This window comes from Phyllostomus discolor, chromosome 4, assembly GCF_004126475.2.
Source record: "Phyllostomus discolor isolate MPI-MPIP mPhyDis1 chromosome 4, mPhyDis1.pri.v3, whole genome shotgun sequence".
NCBI classification, from domain to species: Eukaryota; Metazoa; Chordata; class Mammalia; order Chiroptera; family Phyllostomidae; genus Phyllostomus; species Phyllostomus discolor.
The window spans coordinates 128,122,380-128,150,361 of record NC_040906.2 but is presented as its reverse complement, the minus strand read 5'-3'; the positions used below and the strand labels follow the sequence as shown (position 1 = coordinate 128,150,361).

At 37.4% G+C, this 27,982-nt stretch overlaps 1 protein-coding gene across 3 annotated transcripts; it reads left to right on the top strand.

The window, feature by feature from the left end:
* The first annotated feature begins 548 nt into the window (after window positions 1-548).
* On the top strand, window positions 549-27,206 carry RAB23 (RAB23, member RAS oncogene family). Of its 3 annotated transcripts, none has more exons than XM_028510570.2 (7): window positions 549-824; window positions 8,675-8,890; window positions 11,058-11,143; window positions 20,171-20,327; window positions 21,886-21,968; window positions 22,770-22,862; window positions 24,220-27,069. In XM_028510570.2, exons 2-7 carry the CDS (start codon window positions 8,736-8,738, stop codon window positions 24,357-24,359), a joined length of 714 nt encoding a protein of 237 aa, XP_028366371.1. In that variant the 5' UTR covers window positions 549-824; window positions 8,675-8,735; the 3' UTR covers window positions 24,360-27,069. The 3 variants fall into 3 exon arrangements, with proteins under 3 accessions (XP_028366371.1, XP_035880188.1, XP_035880189.1); XM_036024295.1 differs by lacking the exon at window positions 549-824 and adding an exon at window positions 7,535-8,539 and having other exon boundaries at window positions 8,675-8,805; window positions 24,220-27,206; XM_036024296.1 differs by lacking the exon at window positions 549-824 and adding an exon at window positions 8,520-8,539 and having other exon boundaries at window positions 24,220-27,206.
* The last annotated feature ends 776 nt before the right edge of the window (window positions 27,207-27,982 follow it).

The following is a 27,982-nucleotide window of genomic DNA, read 5'->3' as shown; positions in this document are numbered from 1 at the left end:
ACATCCTCGCTAACATTTGGTATTTTCCTTTTTTTTTTTCATCCCACTATTCTATTTGGAAATATAAAAACAACAGAAGCAAAGTTTAGTTTGCCTTTGGGAACCTTTTAATTTTTGGTTTGGTTCTCTGAATTATTAACCATCTCAGACTTCTACTTCGTCCAGCCACAACGTGCAGACTGAGTGCGTTTTCGACTTTGCTCCATATTTTATGCTTACTTTGCCCCTTGGATGCCATCCGGTCAAGAAAATAAGGTGTGTGTGCAAGGCATGCAAAGTCCTTTGAGGACTGGGAAAGTCTGAGCACTGTGTAGGCGAAATTTATGAAGACCTTTTCCCGTCAGTTTATCTTTACCAGACTCCAATCCACGATCTAAGAGGTCCTGCTCGCCTCCAGCCTCCCCAGTGCGTACTCGGGTCCCGGGAGGCACAGGGAACCCAGAGAACTCCGCGTCTCCGCCACCAGCAAGAACCAGGGTGGAGCCGGGCTGGGGACCTGGTCCTCGCGGAGCATGCGCAGACCTAGCCCGGCGCATGCTCGGCAACGCGGCGGGTCTACGGATGAGGGGAGTCTAGTCTCCCGCGCCCCACCATTCCCGGCGGACCTGCGGCGGAGTCGCTTGTTCTGCGCCCTGACTGCCAATGAAGTTTGTTAAAAAATCATAGTCATTCTTAAAAGAGCAAAAGAGGGCGCGAACCAGCCAGGCGGACGCGCCGCGGGAGCTGGCGCTCCAGGAGAAGGTGACGGCGGCTGTGGCAGCGGTTGCGCCGCGACCGAGAGGAGACGGTCTCGCCGGGCTGCGGGTCCGCGGCGGCGGGGGACGGTGAGTGGCGGCTCGCTTTCCGGGGTAACGGTCCTGCACTTACTTGCCCTCTCCAAGGGAAGAGGACTTCTCCGTCTCCCCTGGGGAAGGACCCGTCTGTCTTCGGGGTCCCGGGATGTGCCTTTCTCTGGGGACTGGAGAGGGGCTTGGGGGTCAGGGGCCTCCAGGCCCGGGCTCCCATCCCCCGGCCCAGGCCGCCGAGCACCCGCTTGCCCGCCTCTGAGCGTGGGGTCCCAAGTTCCAGCGGGGGGAGGTGGGCGGCAGCGCCTGCCGGGCGCCACCTCCCAGTTCCCAGCGGTCTGGTCTTCCTGGGTGTGGGTGCTTGGAATTGCCCCTTGGGCGGGAATGCGCGAGGTGGAGCGGGTTGAGGCGCTGCGCGTCCAGCCTAGCGGAGCTCCTGCCTGCTTGCTCTCCCCGGGTTCCCAGGTTCGGAAGGGGCGACCCCCGCGGGGCGGGACACCAGCTAAAGGGCATTAAGTGCCCGGGTTAGGTTTGATGGGGAACAGCTGGTCCTGCGGAGAGCCCCCTTCCTAACCCGCAGCCCCACCCTTCCCTAGTTCCTCGCTCAGACTGGTGGAATATGAATGAGCCAGACTGCACTATTTCATTGACACTGGAAGCCACAGAATTATTTTACTCGAACCGAGGAGCCCTAGTTCCCAGGCAGAGGAACCTGAGGGTGTGTGAGGGAATAGTAAACTTCGCTATCAAGTAGCGGTAGACTCAGAAGAGGGCCGTTTACCTCTCTAGCTTTTATGTAACTCCTAACATGTAGGTGTGAATATAATCACACCGGTACTTAAGTACAGGCTGTGATGTAAAAAAACAAAAACAAAACCCTTTTGATCAGTGAGTTACTCTTTTCTAATTTATAAGATTGCATTGACAAATCTTTCAAGTTAAATTTGGAGTAAAAAGTAGGTAGAGCGTTACTGTCAAGCTTTTAAATTATTGTACTCAGAATTATGCCTATTTTTAAAGAACGTAATTGTTTTGATTTAGTGTTTTAAGAGGAGAGTAGTAGTGACAGTCACAAACATTACACTGCCTGTGTTGAAATCTGATTGCATTTTTCTTCAAATTTTATTTTTAAAATTATCGTATAGTAAAAACTTGTTTTAGAGCTGTGTTCAGTGAATTTTTAGATTCATGTAACCACCACAACACTCAGGATATAGAATAGTTCTATCACCTTCCTGCCAAAACTCATGCTATCCTTTTATATCCTTTCCCTAACTCAGCAATCACAGGTGCCCCCTGCCCCCCCCTTAAGATGGGGTTAGGACCTGATAAACCCCATTGTAAATTGAAAATAAGCTGAGGTCCTGGCAAGTAGCTTTGTTGGTTAGAGCATCATCCCCATAAGCCAAGGTTGTGGGTTGGATCTGGGTTAGGGCACACACAAGAATTGACCAGTGAATGCATAAATAAGTGGAACAACTAATAAATGTTTCTCTCCCCGCCTCCCCTTTTCTCCCCCTCTCTCCATCCTCCTTCCACTCTTCTTTTCCTTCTCTCTAAAAACCCATTAAAAAAGAAAATAAATTGAAATGCATTTAATACCTACTATACTGTAGGGTATATCAATTGTTTACCCTCCTGAATTCCTGCCTGAGTGGGAGTGCAGCCTTAGCTGCATCCCAGCATCACAAGAGTCTATCATACTGTATTATCACTAGCCTGAGAAAAGGTCAAAATGCAAAATTCAGGTATGGTTTCTACTGAATTCCTACTGTTTTCACACCAGCATAAAATTGAAAATTAAAAGTTGAACCATGTAAGTCTAGGACCATCTGTACTGATCTTTTCTAGAATGTCATATACAGTAAATGGAATCATGTAATACATAATTTTCTGATGCTGACTTCTTTCAGCATGATGCCTTTGAGATTCCTCCAAGTTGTTGCATGTACCCCATTGAAGGATGCTTGGATTGTTTCTAGTTTTTGGTGATTATGAATAGAGCTGCTATAAACATTTGTGTACAGTTTTTTTAAAAACATATACATTTAACTTTATCATTACCATTTAAAGCTTGATTTTATAAAACACAAAAAGACATTTTTAAGAATTCTGTATCACCAAAACTTAAATAGTAGAAATAGTGATAGCTTTGTAAGTGTAAATTACACTAAATCAAATAATTGGAGACTTTTTTCAATATGGAAACTATGCAAATGAAATAAATGGCAAAAGGACCTAACAGCAATATTTTGTTATTATGGATTATCAGTTACTTTAGGACCTAAAAAAAAATCTGAATAGTCAAGACTTCTTTTGCTGTGTTTCATATTTACCAATATTCTGAGTCAAGCTACTTGACCAAAAGGCATTTAGCTTTATAGCAAAAGTTTCCCATCTAGTTTCCACTTTCCAAGAAAATGACATGACAGTGCTAATGTCATCTGCTGGTACCCTTTTGAACAGTATGCGAAAAATTATACCAACTTTGTGGAAAGTCAAAGAGGTATCCCAAAATGGAACAATTATGCACAATTTAGTAAATAAAGCATAATATTAAGCTTTCCCCATCTAAAAATTAATGAAATACATCATGAATTATAGTTAACTTGGATTCAGGAAACACATTTGAGAATTATGTTTTTGTTACTGGCTCATCTTCAGTCAAGGACAGGAATTTTGTAGGCCACCATGCTGTTTACTTTGTGGACTGTAGTAATTAAGGAATGCAGATGACGACCACCAGTTTCTGAACTGAAGCACTTGTATAACCAATCTTTTAGTCGTTCCAACTTCAGTTGTTCTGCCATATTATTTATGTATTTCATGAGCTCAGGATCAGTAGTTATAAGCAAGGTGAGTCCATATTTCTGCGCTCGAGTACAGGTTTCAGAGGCATAAATGCCATGCTGATATAAAACGCTGTTGATGCCAAGTGGGAAGAACTGGGCCTTGATTTCGGTACTCCCTCGCAGGGTGATGCCCTCCTCCCTGGAGAGCTGCTGTACCAAGGCCAGGAACACCCTGCCCCAAGGCCAACAGTGACCGCAGGGCTCTGATGTGGTTTAAAAAATTTTTTTGAAATAAACATAAATTTTAATTTCTCTAGGGTATTGGTAGAAGTGGAATTGCAGGTTCATGTAAAGTATGTTTAACTTTATGAGAAATTGTCTTACTGAGTGGCTGTATCATTTTGGATTTTGACCATTCTAATAGGCATGTAGTGGCATCTTATGGTTTTTAAAGTATCTTTTACTAATGGCTAAAGATGTTGAATATCTTTTCATGTGCTTATTTGGCATATATAATCTTTGCTGAGTATTTGGCCAAGAGTTTTGCCAATTTTTTAATTGAGTTGTTTGTTTATGTGGAGTTTTGAGGGTTCTTTATATATTCTAAATACAAGTTATTTGGTCAATATGTGTTTTGCAAGTATTTTCTCCCAGTCTGTAGCTTGTCTTTTCATTCTTTTAAGAGTGTCTTTTACAGAGCAAATGTTTTAATTTTGATGATGTGTAATTTATCAATTTTTTGTTTTGTGGATCTTTTGTTATAATGTCTAAGAAATCTGCCTAACCCCAGGTCATGAAGATTTTCACCTCCTAAAAGTTGTTTTTAAAAATTATAGTTTTACATTTGTGTCTATGATCCATTTGTGGAATTCTTTGTACAAAGTGTGAGGTTTAGGGGAAGATTTACTTATTTGCATATTAATATCCAGTTGTTCCATTGAAAAGGCTGTCTTTTCTCCACTAAATTGTTTTTGTACTTTTGTCAAAAATCAATTTGCTCTATTTGCATGGGTCTAGTTTGGGGCCCTCTGTTCTGTTCCATTGATTTATGTATTTCTTTGCTAGTATCACACTTTTTAAAAAAAGATTTTATTTGTTTTATTTTTAGAGAGGGAGAGAAACATCAATATGTGGTTACCCCCTGAGTGCCCTTTACTGGGGACCTGGCCTGCAACTCAGGCATGTGCCCTGACTGGAAATCGAACCAGCGATCCTTTGGTTCACAGGCCAGCACTCAGTCCACTGAGCCATACCAGCCAGGGTGCTCACATCACACTTTTTTGATTGAAAGAGCTTTATAGAATATTAATATCAGGTAATAGGAGTTCCTCCAATTTTATTCTTTCTCAAAATTGTTTTAGCTATTCTAGTTCCTTTGCCTTTCCATATAAAGTTTAGAATGAGTTTGTTTCTAACTACAAAAAATCCTGCTGATACTTTCGAATTGCATTAAACCATAAATCAATTTGGGGAGAATTGCTGTTTTTGCTTTACTTAGTCATCTCATCTATGAACATGCTATGTCTTCCCACTTATTGAGGTCTTTGTTTCATTAACATTTATAATTTTCAGCATATAGATCTTGTACCTGTTTATTAGGTTTATTCCAAAGTATTTAATATTTTTGAAACTCTAGTGTCATTTAAAAGCTTCTGATTTCAAATTGTACATTGTTAGAATATAGAAATACAACTGAGAGTTGTGTGTTGTTCTTTATCATGTGTCCTTACTAAACTCACTAGCTCCAAGATTTTGTTTGTTTGTTTTGATTCCTTGGAGTTTTCTACATAGACATTCATATCATCTGTGACTAGAGAGTTTTATTTCTCTTTTCCTTTATCTAAGCATTTCTTTTTTTTCTTTGTTACCCTGGCTAGGACTTCACAAATGATGAATAAGAGAAGTGAGAGTGAAATTTCCCATAAGGGCGAAAACAATCAGTCTTTCAGAATTAATTATGATGTTAGCTCTAGGGTTTTTAAACAGATGCCCTTTATCAGGTTGAAGAAATCCTCCTCTGTTTCTAGTTTTCTGAGTTTTTCTCACAAATGGATGTTGAATTTTGTCCACTATTTTCTTTGCATTAATTGATATGGTGATATGGCTTTTCTTTTTTACCTTGTTAATATGGTGGATGATATTGATTGATTTTTGAGTATTGAACTAGCCTTGTATTCCCAGAATACAGCCCACTTGGTCCTGGTTATTCTTTTTACATATTACTTGATTGGATTTACAAATATTTTATTGGGGATTTTTGCATTTGTGTTCATAAGGGGATATTGTCTGTTTTTTTTTTCTTTTAGTAATGCCTTTGTGTAGTGTTGGTATCAAGATAATACTGACTTTATAAATTGGAAAGTCTTTCCTCGTCTTATGTATTCTGGAAGAGATTGTATCATTGGTGTTAATTCTTCAAAAGTTTTAGAAATCTTTGATGAAATCACCTGAGCCTGGAAATTTCTTTTTGCATTTTTTTGTTCTTGTTTTTGTTTTTGAGAGAGAGGAAGGGAGAGAGAGAAACATTGATCAGCTGTCTCCTGCATGCACCTGGCCCGGGGACTGGACCCTGCAACCTAGGTATATACCCTGATCAGGAATCAACTCTGTAACCTTTCAGTAACTGGGCAATGCTCCAGCCAACTGAGCCACATTGGCCAGGACTCTTTTTGAGTTTTTAAAGTTACAAATTCAATTTCCTTAATAGTTATGGGGCTATTCAAATGATCTACTTTATAGTGAGTGAGTAGTGGTAGTTAGTTCTTTTCCAAGAATGGATCCCTTTCATCTACATTGTCAAATTTATGTGTAGAGTTGTTCATTGTATTATCCTTTTGAGTCTGCAGAGTCTGTAGTGATATTCCTATTTTATTCCTGATACTGGTAATTTGTGGGGGGGTGGTTTCCTGTTTTCAATTTTATTGATCTCTTAAAAAAAAACAGCTTTTTGTCTCATTTATTTTTCTGTTTTGAATTTCATTGATTCTGCTCTTTATTATTTCCATCTTTTTGCTCACTTTGGGCTTATTTGCTCTTTACGTTCTTGAAGTGGTAGCTCAGATTATTGATTTGAGACTCTTTTCCGAAGGTAAGCATTCACTGCTGCAAAATTTCCCTCTTAGCACATTATTTATGTCCCATAAATTTTGACATCTTATTTCTTCATTTTCATTCAGTTCAATTGCCTTTTTTAAAAGATTATGTATGTATGTATGTATGTATGTATTTTTAGAGGGGCAGGGAGAAAGAAAGAGAGGGAAACATCAATGTGTGGTTGCCTTTTGCACACCCCCCTACTGGGAACCTGGCCCACAGCCCAGGCGTGTGCCCTGACTGGGAATCGAACCAGTGACCCCTTGCTCCGCAGGCCAGCACTCAATCCACTGAGCCAAACCAGTGAGAGCTCAGTTCAGTTACCTTTGAAAATTTCTCTTGAGCTTCTTTGTAAGCCCACAAATTGTTTAGAAATCTGTGTTTTTTAGTTTCCAGATGTTTGTAGATTTTTCCATTGTCTTTTTGTTACTGATTTGCAGTTTGATTCCATTAAGTTTCTTGAGGTTTGTTATATGGCCTAGTATGTGTTCTATATTGGTATATGTTCAGTGGGTGCTTGAAAGAAGTATGTTCTGCTGTTGTCATGTGGATAGGTCTCTTCATATTCATTTGATTACGATAGTTTTATTGTTTTTAGAATTTCCATTTGTTTTATCTGTAGTGTTTTCAAGTATATCTTATTGTGAAATCTCTAGCGGTTGCTCTGGGTATTACATTATGTATATGTAATTTATCAGAACCTATTGGTGCCAACATTTTATTAGTTCAGCCGAAGTATAGAAACTTTACATCTCGTTATCCTCTGCATTTGTATTAATTGTCTTTAATATATTTTCTACATATATTGAAAATCACATTGGTTATAACTTTTGTTTCAACTGTTACAATTTAGAGCGCTTGAGAGAAGTCTGTTTATTTACCCGTTTTTTTGTATCTACCATGTTCATTTGTTCTGATATTCTCAGTTTTTAGGTTTTTAAAATTACTTAATTTTGTAGGTGGAGACTAGAACCAATATTTTAGCAAGTGTTTCTAGGTGATTCTTCTGATCATGCAAGTTTGTGAAGCATTGGGGACAATTATTGAAACCCTTGTTAAGGACAAAGAAAGGAGTGTTCGTCACATTGCAGACTTTGTGCAGTGGTTGTGTAGATGGATTTTTCATTTAAGGTAATTGCAATATAATGGCTAAGTAGACAGGAACTTAACTAGTAATTTTATGAAGAAATATGAAGGAGTTGACTTTCTGTTCTTTTTAGTCTGAAATACAAACAGTACATGCTCTATTACTTTCATTATGTGAGTAACAATAACTAATCTGAAACTAAATTCTAAAGAAAGGATGCGTGGTATAAGGTTATTTGTGGAGGATTCGTTGTCAGCTGAACACTAAAGCACTGTAACCAAGAGCCTGCTGTGGTCATGCAGCATTATTATATAAAACCTTTCTTTGGGGTGCTTTTATGGGGACATTATTGTTACCTGTGATGTTGAAAAGCAGTTTCTTTAGATTTTGTGTTTGTTGCACACTTGGTGGTAACTATGGAGAATTTATTATGTTGTATGTACCTACCATTTTTTGCATGCTTAACTTTCATTATGCGCGGTGCTTTATAACTATCTCTGATCAACAATTCTGTGTGGTGAACATCCTCAGAAAACTGAGGCTTAAAGAGGATAAGCAGTAACTTCACTTGGAGTACTGAACTAGTAAATGCAATTTAAATCAGGCCTCAGCTCTAACCCTCCAAAGTCTTAGTCTCTGTGAAAGGCAAAACTATGCAATCTAGGCATGTTATTCATACCTGGATGTTATACATTGTCCCTTGATAAGGATTAAAAAATGAATGAATGAATGATATTATTATTGCCCCTCCTGTTAATGAATTTACATTAGCAAACAGCATGGTGAGGGGGCCTTCATCATGGATGAATTCTTGACATTTAATGTAATTATTCCCTGATAAAACAATTACAGCATATTTTATTTTGTATAGTTTTTGTGTCATGGAAAATTAATTTTATTTTCATTTTAAACTACAGATTTCAGAAAGATCTGATCACCTGGAATTAAAGTTGGTACAGAAACCTTTTCAACTCCAAAATGTTGGAGGAAGATATGGAAGTCGCCATCAAGATGGTGGTTGTTGGGAATGGAGCCGTTGGAAAATCGAGTATGATTCAGAGATATTGCAAAGGCATTTTTACAAAAGATTATAAGAAAACCATTGGAGTTGATTTTTTGGAGCGACAGATCCAGTATGTACTTGGCCATTTTATCCTCTTGGTTTTGAATTGTGAACTGTGCCCAAGACTTCACAGTCCTAGGTTAGGCTTCTAGTGGCTGTGGCTCATGAGATAGTTGGTGGTGGTTTTGGATTACTTACGCTCTGTGTATCTTTATCCTTCTGTTTCCTGCCCTGCCTTCATCTCTCTTCCCTTCCTGTCATATGTTTTTTTCTTTTTTTCTATTTGCCTCCCTCATCCTTTTTTAATTTATCTTGTATCTGTTTTATATGTATTGGTGGTGCTTTAGGCACTTCTTCAACACAAACTGATGCTTGACTAGTGAGATTTCCACCCACAATTTCATTTTGAAGGAAAGTTACTTGTCTATCAGAAGAGTTCTCATCTCTTATATAATGGGATACTTTTGTTTAGAATGTCTCTTCTGTCTTTAAAACTGGGCAAGACTATATAGAAATTAGAGAATTAATATTTTGTTTTTATTCTAAAGAAATGAGAGAAGATTTGGATTAAATACTCCTACAGAAAGGAAATCTTCAGAAAATCCAATTGGATTTTAAAACACATCAAAGTAACACTTTTTGTCATTAGTTTTGACAACTTTCTAGGATATCTTAAATTGTGAGAGACAAACTAAAATGCATTACAAAAATAAGTGACATCAGACAGATCTGACTGAACTAGCCCAGGCATTAGCATCAAAGATAATTGTGTTCATTGTTTTAAAGATTCTTGAATTTTTTATTTGTATTCTGTTTTTTAAAATATTTTTGTATTTGCTTCCTTTAGGTATTTTAAGAGGATTCATTTTAAGTCTTGATGATATTTGTTTTTGTATTTGTTATCTGAATCAAATTAATTATTTTTTTAAATCCTCACCTGAGGATATGTTTATTGATTTTTAGAGAGAGAGAGAGGAAGGGAGACAGAGAAAAAAACATCGATGTGAGAAACATCGGTTGTTGCCTCGCGTATGCGGGGATTGAACCTGCAACCTAGGTATGTGCACTGACTGGGAATTGAACCTACAACCTTTTGGTGTGTGGAATGATGCTCCAACCAACTGAGCCACTGGCCAGGCTGAACCAAATTAATATTTTAAGTATACAGTTGTCATTATTTGTGGATTCTGCATTTGCAAATTCACCTACTTGCTAAAATTTATTTGTAACCCCACAATCAATACTCCCAGTGCTTTGGTGGTCATTCATGAACATGTGTAGAGCAGCAAAAAGTTTGATTCACCCTGCACACACATTTCCAACCTGGGTGGGATAAGGCAACCCTTTGTTTCATCCCTCATACAGTAAACAAGTGTTCTTTTAGTGTTCTGTTTTTGTGCCACATTTTTGTGCCTTTTGTTGGTGATTTCACTGTTTAAAGTGGCCCGCAAGCATAGTGCTAAAATGCTGTCTGGTGATCCCAAGTACAAGAAAGTTGTGTGTGATGTGCATTACAGATAAAATATGTGTTTTAGATGAGCTTCATTCAGGCATGAATTACAGTCCTGTAGGCTGTGAGTTCAGTGTTAATGAATTAACAACATATATTAAATGAGATGTCTTTAAAGAGAAGCACGTAAAAAAATATGGTTATGTATTGATCAGTTGATGAAAATGTAACCAGGGGCTTGCAGGAATCTAACCCTGTATTTCTCCCTAAGAGCAGTAGTTCAGTATTTGTTGTTTCATTGGTTGCTGTGACTTTGTACAACATAAGTGCAATGAGTAAGACAATGGACTATATAACAAAATAGAGTGAATTTTTGAGTTAAAGAGCAACCAAGCAGGTAAGCTACTGCTTTCCTTTCTTATTCTATTACTTGTGCACCGTAACTCGATAGAATGTTGTAAAGAGAAGAGCAAGCACTGACCTGAGGGAATCCCTCTTTCCCGATACTGCTAGTCTTAGCACCACCACTATCTGTGACTGCCGTCAAAAGAGAAAACGTGCCAGTGAACCCAAATCCTGTGTCAAGTTATAGCTTTGGAGGAACATCTTTCACCATTACTTTCGCTGTTGGTAATTGTATCAGCATTTAAAAGTACTCAGGCGTTTTCCGAGTGAAACCATCAATGTTGTTATAATACCTCCACAATTGAAAGATAAAAAGATGCACACAGCTATATTACTAAAGATATTTCCTTCACATATGAAACAGATTCATCTCTTGTTTCAGAGTTAATGATGAAGATGTCAGACTCATGTTATGGGATACAGCAGGTCAAGAGGAATTTGATGCAATAACAAAGGCCTACTATCGAGGTAAATTATCGCATTTTTGCTTGTTTGGGCATGTTCTTTTAGCTAAACAAAAAATTTTGGTGATTTTTTTTGTTTTGTTTTTTTTCTGTTTTCTGTAGAAAGGCTTAGTTTTTAAAGAATACTTAAATTATTTTCAAAGCATTTTTTATAGTGCCAGGTCATTATTCTTCTGAAGATCCTTGAGTGGTGAATAATACTTTGTTCTATAGACAGGATGTCTCTGCCTTTAGAATTACATGACTAGGTATTCCGAGACCTAATTAGTCAGGAACTGTTAAATTCCTACTCCTGACCCCAATGAAGTGACTACATAGTTCGAGAGTAGGAACTCTCATATAAATAGGATGACATTCAGTTATGACACATGAGAGTTCACAGGTAAGGCCTTCTCAGTGTTGCAGAAGTTCAAAGTGCGAGACACATGTGAAAGGAAAGAATTACTGTTCTAGGATTTAAGAATCTAAAATGCAGGGTTAAATTCCTGAAGAAATGCTTAGACCCCAAGGTTTCCATTACATTTTCCTATAAAATTTTGTCCTTTTCTTTTGGAATTTAAAACAGTATTTTTAGCGTTCCTCCAACTCACTGCCAAGGTGGTTGTAATGAGAGCAAAATCACTGGAAGCTTAACCTAGTACCATGTAGCGGATAGCCTATTGATGCTTCTGAACTCTTGTATCTTGGTTTGTTTTTTTTTTTCTACTTTTGAAAATCTGGGATTGATTATAATGCAACTGAGGTCTAATTACACTAACAATAAGCAACCAAAGGTTCTTTTTTGAATTGGTAACAAGGAAAATTGACTTCCACTGCCTGCTCTAGGAAAACATTTGGTTCTTTGAGAAATAAGAGAGGTACACCTCTCAGGTGTCATCCTGATAATGTCACCACTCCTTACTGCTCATTCTGTTTGCTGTGTCCTTCAAGGCTTCCCATCTGCAGCAGCTTTGAGTATGGCTGTCCTGTGGGTGCCAGTTTGGATCTTGAGCACTTGTCTCACGGTGTAAGGTGAAATTATGTTCTTACTCCCCAACACTTTTAAAATGGATGGTATTTTTATCAAATTGAGAATTTCATGAGCATTTTCACTGTTGATTAACGAGTCCTAAATGTATTGTTTATTCTTGAGTAAAGGTTATTTGTATTTTTTTAAGTGGGATTATTACCACTACAACTGCATAGGAAAAAATAAACAAAAAAACAGGGTGGGAACATTAACATATGGTAGGAATGCATACAGTTGTCATTATTTTCTTTTTACCTACCTACTAGCTTTTTTCTCTATAAAGCCTTGCTATGAAATATATGTTCTTGTGAGGAAAAAAAACAGGTTGGGCTATTTCTCTTTAAACTTTTGATAGTATGATACGGTAGTATTACTTTTTAAATGAGTATCTTATTTTTGGAGACTGTATTTATTGTTATGTATCTAATTTAAAAAGGCAAAACTGGGTGAATCTACAATTATCCAAAAATAAAGTTTACCTTAAAAAAGGAAAAAGGGGTTAAATGTCAAAAATTATTTGATTTGTATATAAATAAAAAGAAGAAAATTTTGGAACCATATAGTTAAGTAGATCATTTGAGTCCCTGGTTTAAAAAAAACAAACAGCCCTGGCTGGTGTGGTTCAGTGGATTGAATGCCGGCCTGTGAACCAAAGGGTCGCTGGTTCGATTCCCTGTCAGGGCACATGCCTGGGTTGCAGTTTCAGTCTTAGTCTGGGTGTGTGTGAGAGCAACTGATCATGTTTCTTCGCTCTCTCTCTCTCTCTCCCTCCCTCCCCTTCTTTCCCCCCTCTCTCTCCCTCCCCCTCTCCTTCCCTCCCTCTCCTTCCCTCTCTCTCCCTCCCTCTCTCCCTCTCCATACCTCCCTGCCCTTCTCTCTAAAGTCAGTAGGCATGTCCTCAAGGGAGGATTAAAAAAAAACAAAGCTTTTCTTAAAATCTTAAAATGGCAAAGAAGGTGGACTGAGGTCTTAAGAATAAACGTTTATCACATCTCAGTTTGAATTAAGGAACAAACAGCAGCAATTATACATAAATTTGAGAAATGGCACATTGAACATTCTTTTTAAGCTTTCCTTTGAGGTTCTACCAGGATACTTTTGGTTGCTGACAAGCAATTTCAAATTGACTTGAACTACTAAGGTTTATTGACTTGTTTAATAGAAAAGTGGGAGTAGCCTAGCTTTCAGTTGTTCTGACTATAACCATTGGTTCTCTTGGCTTGCCTCCCTCCATGGGTAGGGTTCCTCTTCGTGCTGATTTTCCTCCTGGTTGCAAGGTTGCTAGCATCAGCAGTGGAAGCTGCCTGGTTTTTACATCCTTTTGGAGAGAGAGTTGCCCCCCACAACAGTGGATCAAAAGTCCTGAGGTTGTATCTGATTAGATCACCCTTGACTAGATTACAGTAAATAGTCAGAGGATTGTTATTACCTTGATTGGCTTGGTGCATTTAGGGCCTCAACTCCCAGAGCAGAGGGTACATTTAGCCTGTCTAAACCATGGTTAAAGTGCAGCAGGGAGAGGTGTTCTCAGGAAGGGAGGGGAGCTGGGATGTCAGTTAGGCAACCAGGTAATATCTGCTACTAGTATAGATTCAGATGAAATGTAATTAAAGAGGAATAAGGACTAGGAAAAGAAGGAAAGGGCTAGGAGGCATGAATTAAGATACGGATTTAGTGGTAAAACACAATGCCTTATGAAATTATGACTTACTGGTTTATGTCCTAGAAGGATATTATTCAGGAAGCATAAAAATGTTGTAAATTTTATTTTTAAAACAGAAAAATTTATAATTCATTTAAAAGACCTGTTATACCAAAAACCACTGCTCAGAGGCATTCTTACATTTTTGGAATGCTGGCGTAATTGTGTAGTGAGACATGTTGAAACACAACCTCCTTGTAAATAGGTTAGAATAGAGCACAGATCATATTAGGAATCCTCTTGGGGTCCCAAATTATTTCTCTTAAACTCTTAAAGAAGTCTAGCCTAGGCAGTAGAAACCATACTTAGTACAGAAAGTTACATATAACATAAAATAGATTTTCAGTATACTTTTTTACTGTGATTGGTTCTAAGAAAAAGATGCTTCTTTCTAGCAACATATGGAAATGAAGTTATAGACTTGAGACCTGTTATCTAAGATTATGCATATAAATGGAAGGAAACCCTTGTGGTTTTTTTGTTGTTGTTGTTTTTAATTTTATTTTAATCATTGTTCGAGTACAGTTTTCTCCCGAAACCCTTATTTTTTAAAAAATGTGCTTTCACAAACAAATTAATATAAATTGTTGGAAGTGAAATAGCTCTGGACAAGAAGCTGTTTATACATGGTAAGTGAAGGAGTTAGGGACAGCAATTAGGCTGTGCAAGTCTCTCAGATTTGTTTTGAAATTATATGAGCGTGGAATCTGTGATAGATTTGTTCAATGAATAATTTGTATGCTTTAGATTATATAAAGTGTCTTAAGAGAATAAAGGACAAGTGCTTTAAATCTAGAGTAATATCTATAAAAGTATATAAAGCCTGTTTCTGATTGGTCTTTGCCAGTGTCAGATTTGATACTGTGTTCCCTAGAGCAGTGTTTTTTGAATTTTAAAGTGCAAATGAATCCCCCAGGGAGCTTGTTAAAGTACAGACTTTCATTCAGGAGCTCTAGGGGAGGCTCTGTGAGAGTCTTCATTTCCACATCCTTCCAGGTGAAGCTGATGCTGCTGGTCTTCAGTTATACTCAGAACAAGTCTAGAGACCATCTTGTAGGGTCTTTCAGTTATTCAAGAATAAAGTTACTCTCTATACATTATATGTCTTGGGGAGTATTTTCTGAATTGCATTCAGAAATAAACATTTTTTAATGATCTTATCAATTAGAAATAAATATTTGCTATTGGTGATCTCATACTTGACACCAAAAATTTATTTAGATCTTTTCCTGATGTGTGGATAATGGGGTACTTTGTTAACTATTAGAAGTGGTTCCTTTGTGGGTGGTTTACTGGTATTTATGATGATGAAGTAACTTTTCCAACAGTGTGATTTTTAGGGAAGTATAGAAGGAAGATGGAATAGTAGGAAAATAAAGGTTTATGTAAAATATATGGATAGAAAAACACCTGCTGTATTTAAATATCAAAGGCACAAGATATGTTCAAATGACTACAACTGATAAATGAAAACATTGACTTTCCTAAAGATAGCTGGTACCAACACAGGACTCGAAGTCAAGAAAGAAAAAGAAAGGATAAAAGTACAGGGTCATTTTTGAATTAAGAATATTTATAGTAGTTAGTATGTTGAACAGGACACAGCTTATGAAGTTACCAAAATGCAACTTCTTTTTTTGTCTCTCACAATCCCTTTCTATTTGATTAGGCAGTAGAAGGAAATGAATTCTCCTTCTTGACCCTCAGTAATAACTCCCTTCAACTCATGTCTTTTCTGGTTACTCTCCAGTAATTTCTTTCACTTGCCTCATAGTTATTTCTAGTGATGAACATGATCTCAATTTGGTAATTAGAATAGCCAGGCCTGTGTATTAATCAAAACTCCAAATGTAATTTAGCATTAAATCTTCTACCCTCTCTGGGATTTTAGCAGGCCAGTACCTGTAGTCTGGGAAAGGAGTGATGGCACTTTTCCTTCTCCCTCTTTCCTTCCCTAGCTTGCTGGAGATGTTTTTTTATGCTCCTGGGTCATTGTAGGGGAAGACCAAATTGGGAAATCAGAACACTGTGGTGGGTGCTGCTCTCTTATGTTAGGGGCTTCTGGGTGTCAGATGTTTAAAGATGATACTCTAGGAAATTGTGCTGGATTCCTCCAAGGTTCCCATTCTTGGGAATGTCTCCTCAGGGCAAATGTATACTTACTTCAGGCAGTTGCTCTGCCTCCTTGTGGGACTCAGCATTCCACCTCCTTCTTCCTTCACGCTTAGCTCTCATCACCCCACAGATGGCCCTATTGGACTCAACTTAAAATTATCCCATGCCTGCTTATCTCTTAGACGTGGCTCCATACTTGTGTGCAATTTTTGTGCATTCTTTGTCTTGCTATCAGTGGGAACACAGTTACTCCCAAATGCAGCTGTGTTTTTTTTTTTTTTTTTTTTTTTGGTCTGTTGGTCTTGTCTTCTCACTCTTGCTCCCAGCACCTATGTCTTTCTCAGGCTTGAGTCAAGGCAGGATCAGTCCAGAGTATCCCTCAGTTGCTGGGGAACACATATCAAGCTCCTTAAGTGGTCTGCTGAAATCCATTCCTGCTAGGTTGAGTTAGAGGAGGTAACGGTAATATTCTGCTGCCATCTGTTACTTAACAGAAAGTGGGGTTTGCTGCCCACTGCCACCATTAGGCAAATTCTGGAGGCAGAAGTTTGGTGAAAAAGGAAAGGGTTTTTTTATAAAAAACTGCACAATTTGGAAGAATGGCAGGCTTCTGTCTCAGAGCCCTTCAACTCCAGAACACCCAAAGAAAAACCCTACCACCCTCTGTCAGATCAGTTCAAGGCTGTGCCAGGAGTTCCATCTCCCATTTAAAAATACTGCTCTTTGGGAAACCACAGGTGGCCAGTGGGCATGGTCATCCAAGTAGCTCAGCTTCTTTTGCATCAATTGTCTGACCTCAGGCTCCTTTCAGTAGTCTGTGTGCCCGTCCGCCCCCCCCCACCCCCACTTCCTGCATCGGGGGTCCAGGGCTACTGCTAAATGCTGGGGCTGGCTATGCAGGGCCTCTGTAGGGCCTGCCACCTGGTTACACAGCTTCCAGGGCCCGCCAGTCTGCAAGCGCTTTGGCCCGCATGTCCATGCTGGGAATGGCAGAGGAAGAGATTCTCCCTTCCCTCCCTTTAAATCTGCCTGTGCACACTTCTGTGTGCTCAGGGAGGGTCCAACTCCCCCAGCCAATCCTGTCCTTTTCCCGGGCTATACTGGCAGGTCTGCACCTCCAGCTGCCACCATGTTAACCTTTATGGTATGCTTGTGCTGCTGTGACTTTTGTTTTTCCCTTCAGTCAGGTACTGGAAGGAGAAGGAGGGCCTTTCCCTTCATCAGTTGCTATCTTGTGTACCTAAGGAATGCAGCCTCTCCCCCACTGTCACGAGACCCCTCCCCCCTGCTCCCAGAACTGCACAGGTATCATATCCATCCTACCTTCTTGAAAGAGAGAAGGGTTGGGGGTGGACAGTATTTTCTCTACAGAAATCCTTGAGAAATCTTCTTTTCTCAATTCTTGAAAAAAAAAAAATCTTGTGCTTGAGGGACTTCCAAAGTTGTGTAGGAGTTACAGCTATTTCCTTTGTAGATTCTGTAAATGATAATCTTCTTACACACATTTTGGAATCCATTGTTTGTCATCTGTTTTATTGGTGCCTCAATCACAAAAGCCCTCTATTAGATAGGGATTTTTTTTTTGGCTCTTTAGGGTTTTCCTAAATGTAAAAGAACCATAATACGTCATAATTTGACAGAGTATTTTCTCTATGGATGGATGATTTCAGTTAGGGGTAATTGAAACAAGTAGTTGTCCAACATTTGTCAGAATTATTATAACTGCAAAAGTAATCCAGGTTGTCTGTTTTTGTTTTTTATATTTCTGTAGGTTTTTTTCTATTTTCTTTCCTCTTGTACATTGGACAGTTCTGCTTTTCTCCTGTGGTTTAATAGGCACACATTGTCTTTTTATTTTTATAGAGATTGCCTTTAACTTAAGACAGTCTCTTAGTTTGAGCCTCCAATCACCCCTCCCAAGACACACACAAAGCATTTCTTGGCACAACTAGGTGAGGGTGATTTATTGGGGAAGTGATCCAGGAAGTAGAAGTGAGAGACTGGGGAAAGGAGGAGAAAAGCTTGTAGAGGGTGTATTAATGAGCTACTTAAAACTAAGCAGTTGGGGATCAATCCCTGTGAAGAACCTAACAGGCGTACCTCAGGATACTCCTACCAAAGTGAAGCTCAGGTATTGATCCCATCTCCCATAAGTTGAAGCTTCCTTCAGAAGCATCAGTTCCCCCTGGAGGATTCGATAAACCAGGGGTCCCTTTTAAAACATCAGAAAAAGCCCTGAGTCAGGAAAGCAGAGGGCCACCTGCAGCATATGCCCGGGTAGGACACTAGCAAAGGCAGGAAGCGTCTCCACAGCTGCAGTGACACTAGGGCTGAGGGGACAGTAGCAGGTCCTCCAGCATCTGTTACATCAGTTTATTTGCCTCCCTTGATTACTCACACATATCAATATTGTACCTTCCTCCTCTCCCGACAGGCACTTTCGCACATTCCCACATTCCTTTGGTCGCTCCCTGCTCAGGACCCCACTAAATAATTTTGGGGTTGTTATGGATATACTTTTTCTTTTATCCTTTGGTTCTTAATTTTGAAAACATTGTGTTTTTCTTAGTTAATCATGTTTTTACTGCCCATATTTCTGACAGTGTCTGCATAGTTTTCTGTTTATTAAAATTATATACTTCTCTAGGGGTTTTTGGTTTTTTGGTTTTGAAATGGGTACCTGAAAAATACCTTATTTAACCTTCAAAATAAATGGCAGTTGGTTACATGTAAAATTCTAGGTTTAACAGTAACAAATAGTTTTATAATAAAACTTAGTTAAGTGGAAGTTAAAGTATGATTAAATAATGTTTTGTCTGTAGTTTAAGTAAATAGTAGAGTTCAAGTAAATATAAATTTATTTATCGATGCACTAGTGACCTCATCAGTTTTATTCCTCTTTCAGTTTTGGTAGTCTCATGGTGTATCTGCCGGTCTGTCTTCCCCGTATACGTTTCATGTAATTCACTTAATCTTTGATTTACAACGTGTCCATAGTAGGGAGGATTTTCCCAGATGAAGCCCCTGCTGTTAGGGTAATAATGAACTGCTAATTTCTCTTTCATCATACACTCTTTTGCTTTCTACAGTATTCCCTTTGGTGATAAACAAACCTCTCTTGGCTTTAAGAGTGTCTTAGGGTAGCCAAGGCGAGCCTGTCTGAGTCCTTGCAGGAAACTCGCACACCTGAGGGGTCTGGAAGGAAGATGTAACAGTAAGAAAACATGCCTTCCTTCCAGGAAACCCTTGGACCACAGGGCAGTTTTTCTTGTCACCTAACACACCTGCTTTTGTCACAGCTAATCATTCGTAAGAGAGCTTCTTCCAGAAGGTTACTGCTTATATTTTATTTTAGATATTATCAACCTAATGTGATACTTGATAAGTAAAATATTGTCAGTAGATACAGAATGGGAATTATGCATTTAAACAGGGTAAAAAACTAAATTAAACTTCTCCCTGTGTATTGTATATTTATTTTCTTTTGTCATTGGTTCTTAAATGATGTTCATTAGCATCATTGGTATTCTATTAAAATAATAATCATATAGTTTTTTAAAAAGTAAATAGGATGAGGAAATTGTGATTTTTTTTCTCAGATTTGTCTTAAATCTGTGCTAAAAGAAACTAAAGCAGATCACAAATACAGGGTCTGGCAGAAGTAAGGCCTGCTGAGTGTTGTTGGTAGGGTAATAATATGGGTGTGATAATTTATAGTTTTAATGTGAACATTTCACCTAAGATGTCGTATGGTATGTACTTGAGTATGATATTGTTATATTATAGAACTACATGTTTATGATTTTGTAATAAAAGATTTTGTAATTTAAAGAGGGGTGTTATTTGTGCCAGGCCCTGTATTAACAGGAAGAAGGTGGCAACAGCCTATCACTCATGCTTAGTTCACCATTCTCTCTCGCTCTTAAACTATAACTAAATATATCGGTATTTCACAGTGTACCCCCCAAAAGGTGTATAATTTTTAGGGTACTTTGAAATTTGTACAAATTTGAGAACCACTGTTTTTGATAAAAGTTGATTCTTTGAATTAGAAAATAGAGTTTATATGTTATAAAAAATAAGCAGAGTGCTAAAGATGAGCTCGATATTTACATAAAAATTATTTTGATAGGTAATAGTTATCCTCACCCTGCATAGGATTGTTTCATTAATATAAATAACATTTTTATTTTGTGACCTTACAGGAGCCCAGGCTTGTGTGCTTGTGTTTTCTACCACAGACAGGGAATCTTTTGAAGCAATTTCCAGTTGGAGAGAGAAAGTAGTAGCTGAAGTTGGAGATATACCAACTGTACTTGTACAAAACAAGATTGATCTCTTGGATGATTCTTGTATAAAGAAGTAAGATGGCTGCTTTTGAGGGGGTGGTGATAACTCTATAAAGTTGGAAGTTATTTTAATTTTTGCATGGACTTATAAAAGGAAGTTTATATAAAGAGTTCCTTCTACTTAAAATTGCTGTGAGCTCTTTATGACTGGTTTGGTTTACAAAAACTTATACTGAATCATAAATAGAGAATATTAAAGGAATAAAATTTGAAGGCTCTTTTAGAATTCTTGTCTCAGGTCTTTATTACCACAAGTCCAGTTTATTTTAAGTCAAGTCCAGGTATAGTAAAAATGTTAAGAAAAACATTCATATATATAGTAAGAATGTTAATAAAATGCTTTAATATAGAGTAAGTAGTATCCTATGTTGATGAGTTTAAATAGATTAGTACAGATTCATATTGTTTTGTTATTCAGAACTATTATGCTCTAATTGTGAACACAGTTTAGCATCCAAGTAATTTTTTCCTATAAGTATTTGCTCATTGTATTCAAGTTTTGCTAGCTTTGAAAATCTTTGCTTGGTTTTTACCTTATTGTTTTATGTTCTTATGTTATCTAGTGCTATATTAACAAATTAGCCTAAAACTTAGTGGCTTAAAACAACAGTTATTATCTTAGTTTCTGTATGTCAAGAATTTGGGGTGTCTTGGGGGTGGTTCTGTTTCAGAGGTTTTCATGAAGTTTCAGTCAAGATGTCACTTAGGCCTAAAGTCAGTCACAGAAAGGCTTGACGGGGGCAGGAGGACCCATCTGTGTCCGGGATGGTTCACTCAGGTGGCTGTTGGCAAGGGCCTTAGTTCCTTGCCAGGTGGACTCTCGAGGGCTGCACAAGTGTCCTCACAGCATGGCACTGGCCTCCCACAGCAGGTGATCCAAGAGAGGGCAAAACAGAAGCCACGTGTCTCTTGTAGCCTCGTCTCAGAAGGCACATACTGTCACTTCTGTATATTATTGATCACATAAACCAACCTTGGTTAGAGTAAGGGAGGAGACTTCACAAGGGTGTGAAGACCCGGGAGAGCAGGGGTGGGGCGATGCGATGGGATCATTGGGAACCATTTTGGAGCTTAGCCACTACAGTCGTAATGAAACCAGGAGTCCACCGTCAGGAGTTGATAAAAGTAAATCAGGGGTTCACTCTTGTATAGAGACAGTCATTCCTATACGGACTTGGACTTTGGCAGCAAAGCAGTTTCATAACCAGTAAGAGGAAAATAAGTAATGAAATGTATGATTTTCAGAATGTAAATTCAAATATTTTTAGAAACAGAAGAGCGAAAACTGAAGTACTCACAAAGAAAAGTGATATTTCACTATTTTAAGGCTAGAGTTCAGTGACTTTATGGAAAATTGTCTCTTTACAGTTATATAATATAATGGTTGGTGTTTATCCCCCCAAAGTAGTGAAAACTGAAAACCCTGTTTCAGCACTGAGGACACAGCTTTAACGAGTCTGGGAGGTCTGACGCCCCGTCCCCAGGCTGTATCAGCAAATGTAATAAAACTGTTCTTAAAAACAAGTTATCAGAAAGTACCTATATAAGCATTTTTTTAAATTGATGTATAGCGAGGAAGCTGAAGCACTGGCAAAAAAGCTAAAGCTGAGATTCTACAGAACATCGGTGAAAGAAGATCTAAATGTGAATGAAGGTAAACTGCCTTTTTAAAAAAATTAACAGGAAATTTGTTTTATTTTCCTACTACTTTAACTGTTGTGTTGTTTAGAAAACATTTGTAATAATAGAATTTTCTTGTCACCTATCATTAAGAAAACTTTAAAGATACAATTCCTTTTTGAGTTAGTTTGTAGTTATTTACTAATGTCTTGAAATACTTGTTGCTCTATAGCAAAACCCTGGAGTTTGTTTTGTCTTTTTATCTTTAAAAATGTAACTGTGTGTGAGTGTGTATGCACGTATGTGTTTTTCATGCATACCTCTTAACATTACTGAATTGTTTGAGAACTCCACAGTAGTGGGTATTCCATTAGGTAGTCGCAATGGCCTTAATTTGTTCAACAATATTTCCTACTTTAAGAAAGTGAGAGTAGAGAAAGATGATTATTATTTTTCTCATTCCAAAATTTCTACTTCTTTTATTACATAACAACTAGATTGTTGGTCAGGTGTCTTCTGGGTAGATTTTTTTTTTCACTTAAAGAAATGAAACATCTTTTCAAAACTAAGTCATTTGGTGGTGTTGAGCCAGTGATTACAAATATTATTTCATTTCTTTATTAATCAAATGCCACTATTAGTATTGCTATTCATTGTACTTAGATATTAAATAAATTTTAAAAATTGAATTTTTCAACTTGATTGTATACTTCTAATTTTAATTTTAAATTTATTTAGTAAAAATAAATATTATAGTAAGTGATATGAAATAACATATTTTACTTGCATAAGTCATATTGACCTGGTAGGGTTTTTGTTCTTGTTTTTATTCTAGTTTTTAAATATTTGGCTGAAAAATATCTTCAAAAACTCAAACAACAAACAGCTGAGGATCCAGAATTAAGGCATTCAAGTAGTAACAAAATTGGTAAGTATACAGGATATTTTATGCCCATATTTACCTATAGTAAATTTTCCATTCATTATGATCATGTTTACTATTTTTAATACAGTGTGCTCATCTAAGAAATGTGATTAGAAAGTATTAGATCAGTGATTATTTAGGAGCATCAGGTCCCTCACTAAAGGTACATTGATTCCCATTATGGAACACGTTACATGCAGACTCTCTTCATTCCAATGTTTAAAGACAGTTTTGCCCACTATTTTATATGTACCCCTTCTACCAGTTCCACCGTATCTTGCTCTTTCTTGAACATGCCCTGTGCTGTCTTACTTCTTTACTTTTGCTCAGTTTGGTTCTTCCATCAAGAAGGACCTCTCTCTCCTGACTGGTGTTGATCAGTTGGTTGGGCATCGTCCTGCAAAGCAAAAGGCTGTGGGTTCAATTCGTGGTGAGGGCACATAGCTGCGTTGTGGGCCCAGACCCTGATTGGGGGCATGCAAGGGGCAACCGATTGATGTTTCTCTCACATACCAATCTTCCTCTCCTTTTCTTTCTCCCTCCCTTTCTCTCTCTAAAAATAATTAAATCTTAAAAAACAAACAAACAACAGAAAAACAATGATCTCCCTTTCCTATCTTCTGTCAAAAAACTATTCATTCTTCATGGCTATGTAGAAAGCTCACTCAGCTGTACAGCTGGCCTCATGCTTCTCTTCTAAAAGAATAGAGATCTAAGTCCAGGACTTTGCTGGTTATCTAGTTCTATTTTCTCTATGTAATTGCTCCTTTCTTACAAATTAGATGTAATTGGTCCTTCCTTTGAACCATCTATGGGATCTTGTGTCTCTTATGGCACTTAATATATAATATCTTACAGCACTACTTCTTTGTATACTAACTCATCTCATTAATTAGATTGTAAATGGGGTTTTTTTTGTTTGAATTCATCCCTTTTATCTACCCATGACTTTAATTATCTGTAGGCATTTTGTTGTTATTTCAGTTGGGATAGAAAAATCCTACATTACTACCAGCTTTTACATATGTAATACTTTTATTAACTTAAAATTTCACAAATAGTATTGTTAACTACAAATCATGTCTTCCTATGAATAAAATATCTTTGGAAGGAGACATAGGAAAATTGATAAAATATGCTACATCAGGGGAGAAGAACAGGTGGTGGGGGATTAGGATGGAAGGGAGAACCTTGAACCAGGTGTACTGGCTAACTAAAAATAAATGAAGTGAAAACAAAAACTTAGAATTGTAAATACTCAGAAATATTATTGATCCACCGAGAAGCTGGATGCAGTTTTCAGTAGGTGGCCCGGAGGCACATCAGTGTCAATCCCTGTGTCTCCTTCAATTTGTTGCAGGTGTCTTCAACACTCCTGGTGGAAGTCACTCGGGCCAGAATTCAAGTGCCCTCAATGGTGGAGATGTCATCAGCCTTAGACCCAACAAACAGAGGACCAAGAAAACCAGAAATCCTTTCAGCAGCTGCAGCATTCCCTAAAATGCTTTAGGTAGTAAGAAATTGTGCAATTCTGCAAGAACTATTCAGTACGTCAAGCTGTTATGGTACATTACAAGTCTTCTTCAGCAGACGTTGCACCTAATGGCGCTCTGGATGTTGACAAACTTAAATATTGTTCTGCAGTGCTTTTCAGGATGGAGTAAGATCTTTGGTGGAAAAATTACTGCCCTATGGACTCATTTTTAATTTTTTTACATTAGACGAAGCTTCTCCTGTTTTTGAGGGAATACTGTGAGATGTCAAAAAACAGGTTTTGCTGAATTTTAAATGCTGGAAAACATAAATGAAAAGTCTAAATATATAGGTACAGATTTTAATATTATGGATCAAGGAAAGATAGCAAGCATTCTTTTTCTGAAATTGGTCATCTAGCTTTTCTAGAAAATAGTATTGAATCCAGATACTTACAAAAAATAGCATTGAAAGGTAAACCCTAAGTCTTGTCCAACTTCAATGCCACTTGTGCAATATCTGTGTAATGTAGGGTGTGGAGGTGTGTTTGCAGATAGTTGGTGCTGGAGTAAACCGAAGGTGTGTGCAGTATTTAAGGAAACAGACTGTGGTTCGTTCATTCATTCATAGAACCACTTACACATTGTGTGTATGTTGAAAGGTTTTATTTTCAAATAAGAAATTCCAGACATATATTTTGCAGAAGAGAAGTGCTTTGTGCCAAAATATCATACCTACTTTTTACAGTGCTTTACTATCAGAATTTATATTGTTTATGATATCTTTTAAGAGCAGTTTTTCTCTCTGACAGGATGGGTAAAAGAGGAGTATAAATGTTTTAGTGCTAGAGCATCTCCCAGGTGAGATACATTGCAAAATCTTCCTCCTGTGTCCCTCCAGAAGGAGGTCCTTAAGCAGGCAGAGCGCGTCTGCGGTTCCTCCTCAGGGCTGGGAAGTGCGGTGGTGCTTCCCGTGCCTTTGGCTGCTGACTGAAAATGCAGTTTTGAACTTTCAGGATCATGTTAACAATTTTCTTAAGTGCACAAAAGATGATCTGTCATAATCCACATTATGGATTTTATAATGCCCTGTAACTGTAAAGCATCTTTTTGTTTACACATTTTTATATGGTATTTTAAGATGATCACATACACATTTCTATAACCTTTGATTTCTACAGCACTTTCTCAAGACCTCTGTCAGGAACAAATATAAAATAATTTCTTTTAAGAAATAATTTTAGTGTGTATCATGTTGCAGAGCATAAATGTGACTTGAGACAGTAGCTTTCCAACTAAGATAATTGCATGAACTCTGTTAAAACTAATTATCACTTATGAATCATTTTGTTTTTGACCCATTGCAATATACCTGGGTTTTACAGGATTTTGGAATATGTAAAAATAACTTTCCTTGGAAAATGTGCTATAAAGTCCTTTTTCATTATTTGTACTAAATGCGTAATATTTTATATATTCCTTTTGTATGTTGTCTTTGTTTTTTGTCTGAGTCCTCCATCTGCACCACTCTCATCCCCCGTCCAGGTTAATGCTAAGGACCTAATAGAATTTTCTGGGGCATGTCTTTGTTAATTCAAGAATGGATGTTTGCTTTTCATAATCTTGAAGTGATCTGGCACTATACATTTCAAAGTAATATAAAATGTTTATTTTTATGTCAATGGTGACAACCGGTCACCACTCCCATTGCTGGCAGCAGGATAGGTCCTGGGCAAAACTCCATTCCTGACGATGGATACCTGCTAGTGGTTTGTCTTTCCTTTCCTACTGTCTTAAAATATAGTCTAATTTTTGCACAAAATATATTTTTAGTTTTTTGGGTTTTAGTAGCAGAAAAATCACATTATGTAATATGTTGTAGTTGTATTTCATGTTAATTAAATGTGTGTTGGTAAAAGTTTGATCTATATAAAAAAATGTAATCTCTGATGGTTGCAGTTCCCCTGATATTTGTAATGTAATTTTATATACTTAGTTTGTCATTTCTTGCAAGAACTGAAGAGAAAGCTTTGTAACATCTGAATTTTTAATTTGCACTTCTGTATTTTAAATCTAACCATAACCATTTTAAAGAATTAAGTATCACTAGTGGATGAAAATCAGCCACTAGTGATAATGTTAAATACGTTGCAATTTAGTTAATTCTAAAATCTAAATTGACATTAGTTCCCCCCCAGACCCTTAATTCTTTTAAATAACTTTACAATTAATTTCTAATGAACCATGGTTGCTGAAGAAAACTTGTCTTAAGCTCCAGGATGTTGTGAATTTGTGTTCTTATGTATTTTTTTTTTTTTACGTTATGGCTGATTTTTAGCAAACAGACATATAGCTCTGTAATAATTACCATATATCAAAGTTTCTGAGGTTTCCTTTTCCTCTTTCAAGCTGCCTATTAAATAAAATAGTATATTGAATAACCCACACAAAGCCATATAGTTAAATAAAACCAGGCTAAATGGTTTTCATCTGCCCAAAGTTGACAACATGCAGCATGTAGTTTTTCTAAATAAAGTAAAACTAACATTACCAAAAAGAGGATGGACACCTTTCCTTGCCGTGGAGTGAAGTTAGTTGGTTGTTTCAGAATTTGGCGATGCAGTGCTTAGAGAGAGCACTCGTTACTGCACTCTGCTGAGCCGGGGGCTTCTAGGGCTGTGGTCTTTCCTGAAGATCTTAGAGTGGAGAGTTGGCCTCAGGACCTAATGTCCCAACTTAAAAAAAGTGAACTACTTTATTGTAAACTGTTAACTTGATAGAATCCTTCTTAAAATCTTTGAAATAGTTAACTGGTTATTTGCTAAAATGCTCCCATTACTGCATATCAGTTTCTCAGAAAACAAAATGAACTGTACACATTGGTCCCACACTGCATGATACAATGAACAGGTTGATTTATTCAGTTTTAACTTTTAGTTACACTGATGAACATCATGTGTGCTGTTCCCACTCTTTAGGTTTTCACCCTAAAACATGTCAGCCTATCATGTAGGTGAATTTATTTGCTAAGAGAAAATGCTTAAAACAACGGTGGACTCTGAAATGTCCAGTTAACCTAACTCCCAGGTGATTGGATGGTTTAGCTGTAATAACCCTTATTACTACTACTTTTCTTCTCTTTCTTGAAATATCTATATTAGGATGTTGATAAATTGTCTCAAAAATGAAACTTTGTATTAAAAGGAAAGCTCAACTCCTATATTTTTGTTACTACTAAATAATGCTTTTGTAAATTTGAATGGAATACCACTTGTATGTATTGCTGTTGGGTTGCAGTTATGCCCTTGAGCTTAATTTAAAATACACTACTTAATAAAAATTTCATGAAAGATGAATTGCAATAATCAAAAAAATAAATGCATTTCATAGCTTGAATTTTGTGTGATATGTACCACCAGTGTGGAACAGGTAGTAATGTAACTTCTTTAAAAATCAAAACAACTTAAAAATATTTCACATTTCAGATGCTCACTATATACCAATATTTAGCATACTTATTTCATTGATAGTGGATATTTAATGCAGTTTAGTAGCACTGGTTTTTAAGTCATTTTGCCTTGGAAACAGTTTCTTTTCTAATTTATCAGTATCAGTCTGTTTTAAAAGTTGTTTCATCTTCTTTTGACCCTT

What these genes read in the sequence shown, in the direction of transcription:
- RAB23 (XM_036024295.1), top strand. Translation starts at nt 8,483, where the DNA reads ATGAATGATATTATTATTGCCCCTCCTGTTAATGAATTTACATTAGCA. An exon ending in TTACATTAGCAAACAGCATG is followed by an intron (nt 8,540 to 8,674) that starts GTGAGGGGGCCT and finishes TTTAAACTACAG; the next exon opens with ATTTCAGAAAGATCTGATCA. An exon ending in AACAAAGGCCTACTATCGAG is followed by an intron (nt 11,144 to 20,170) that starts GTAAATTATCGC and finishes GTGACCTTACAG; the next exon opens with GAGCCCAGGCTTGTGTGCTT.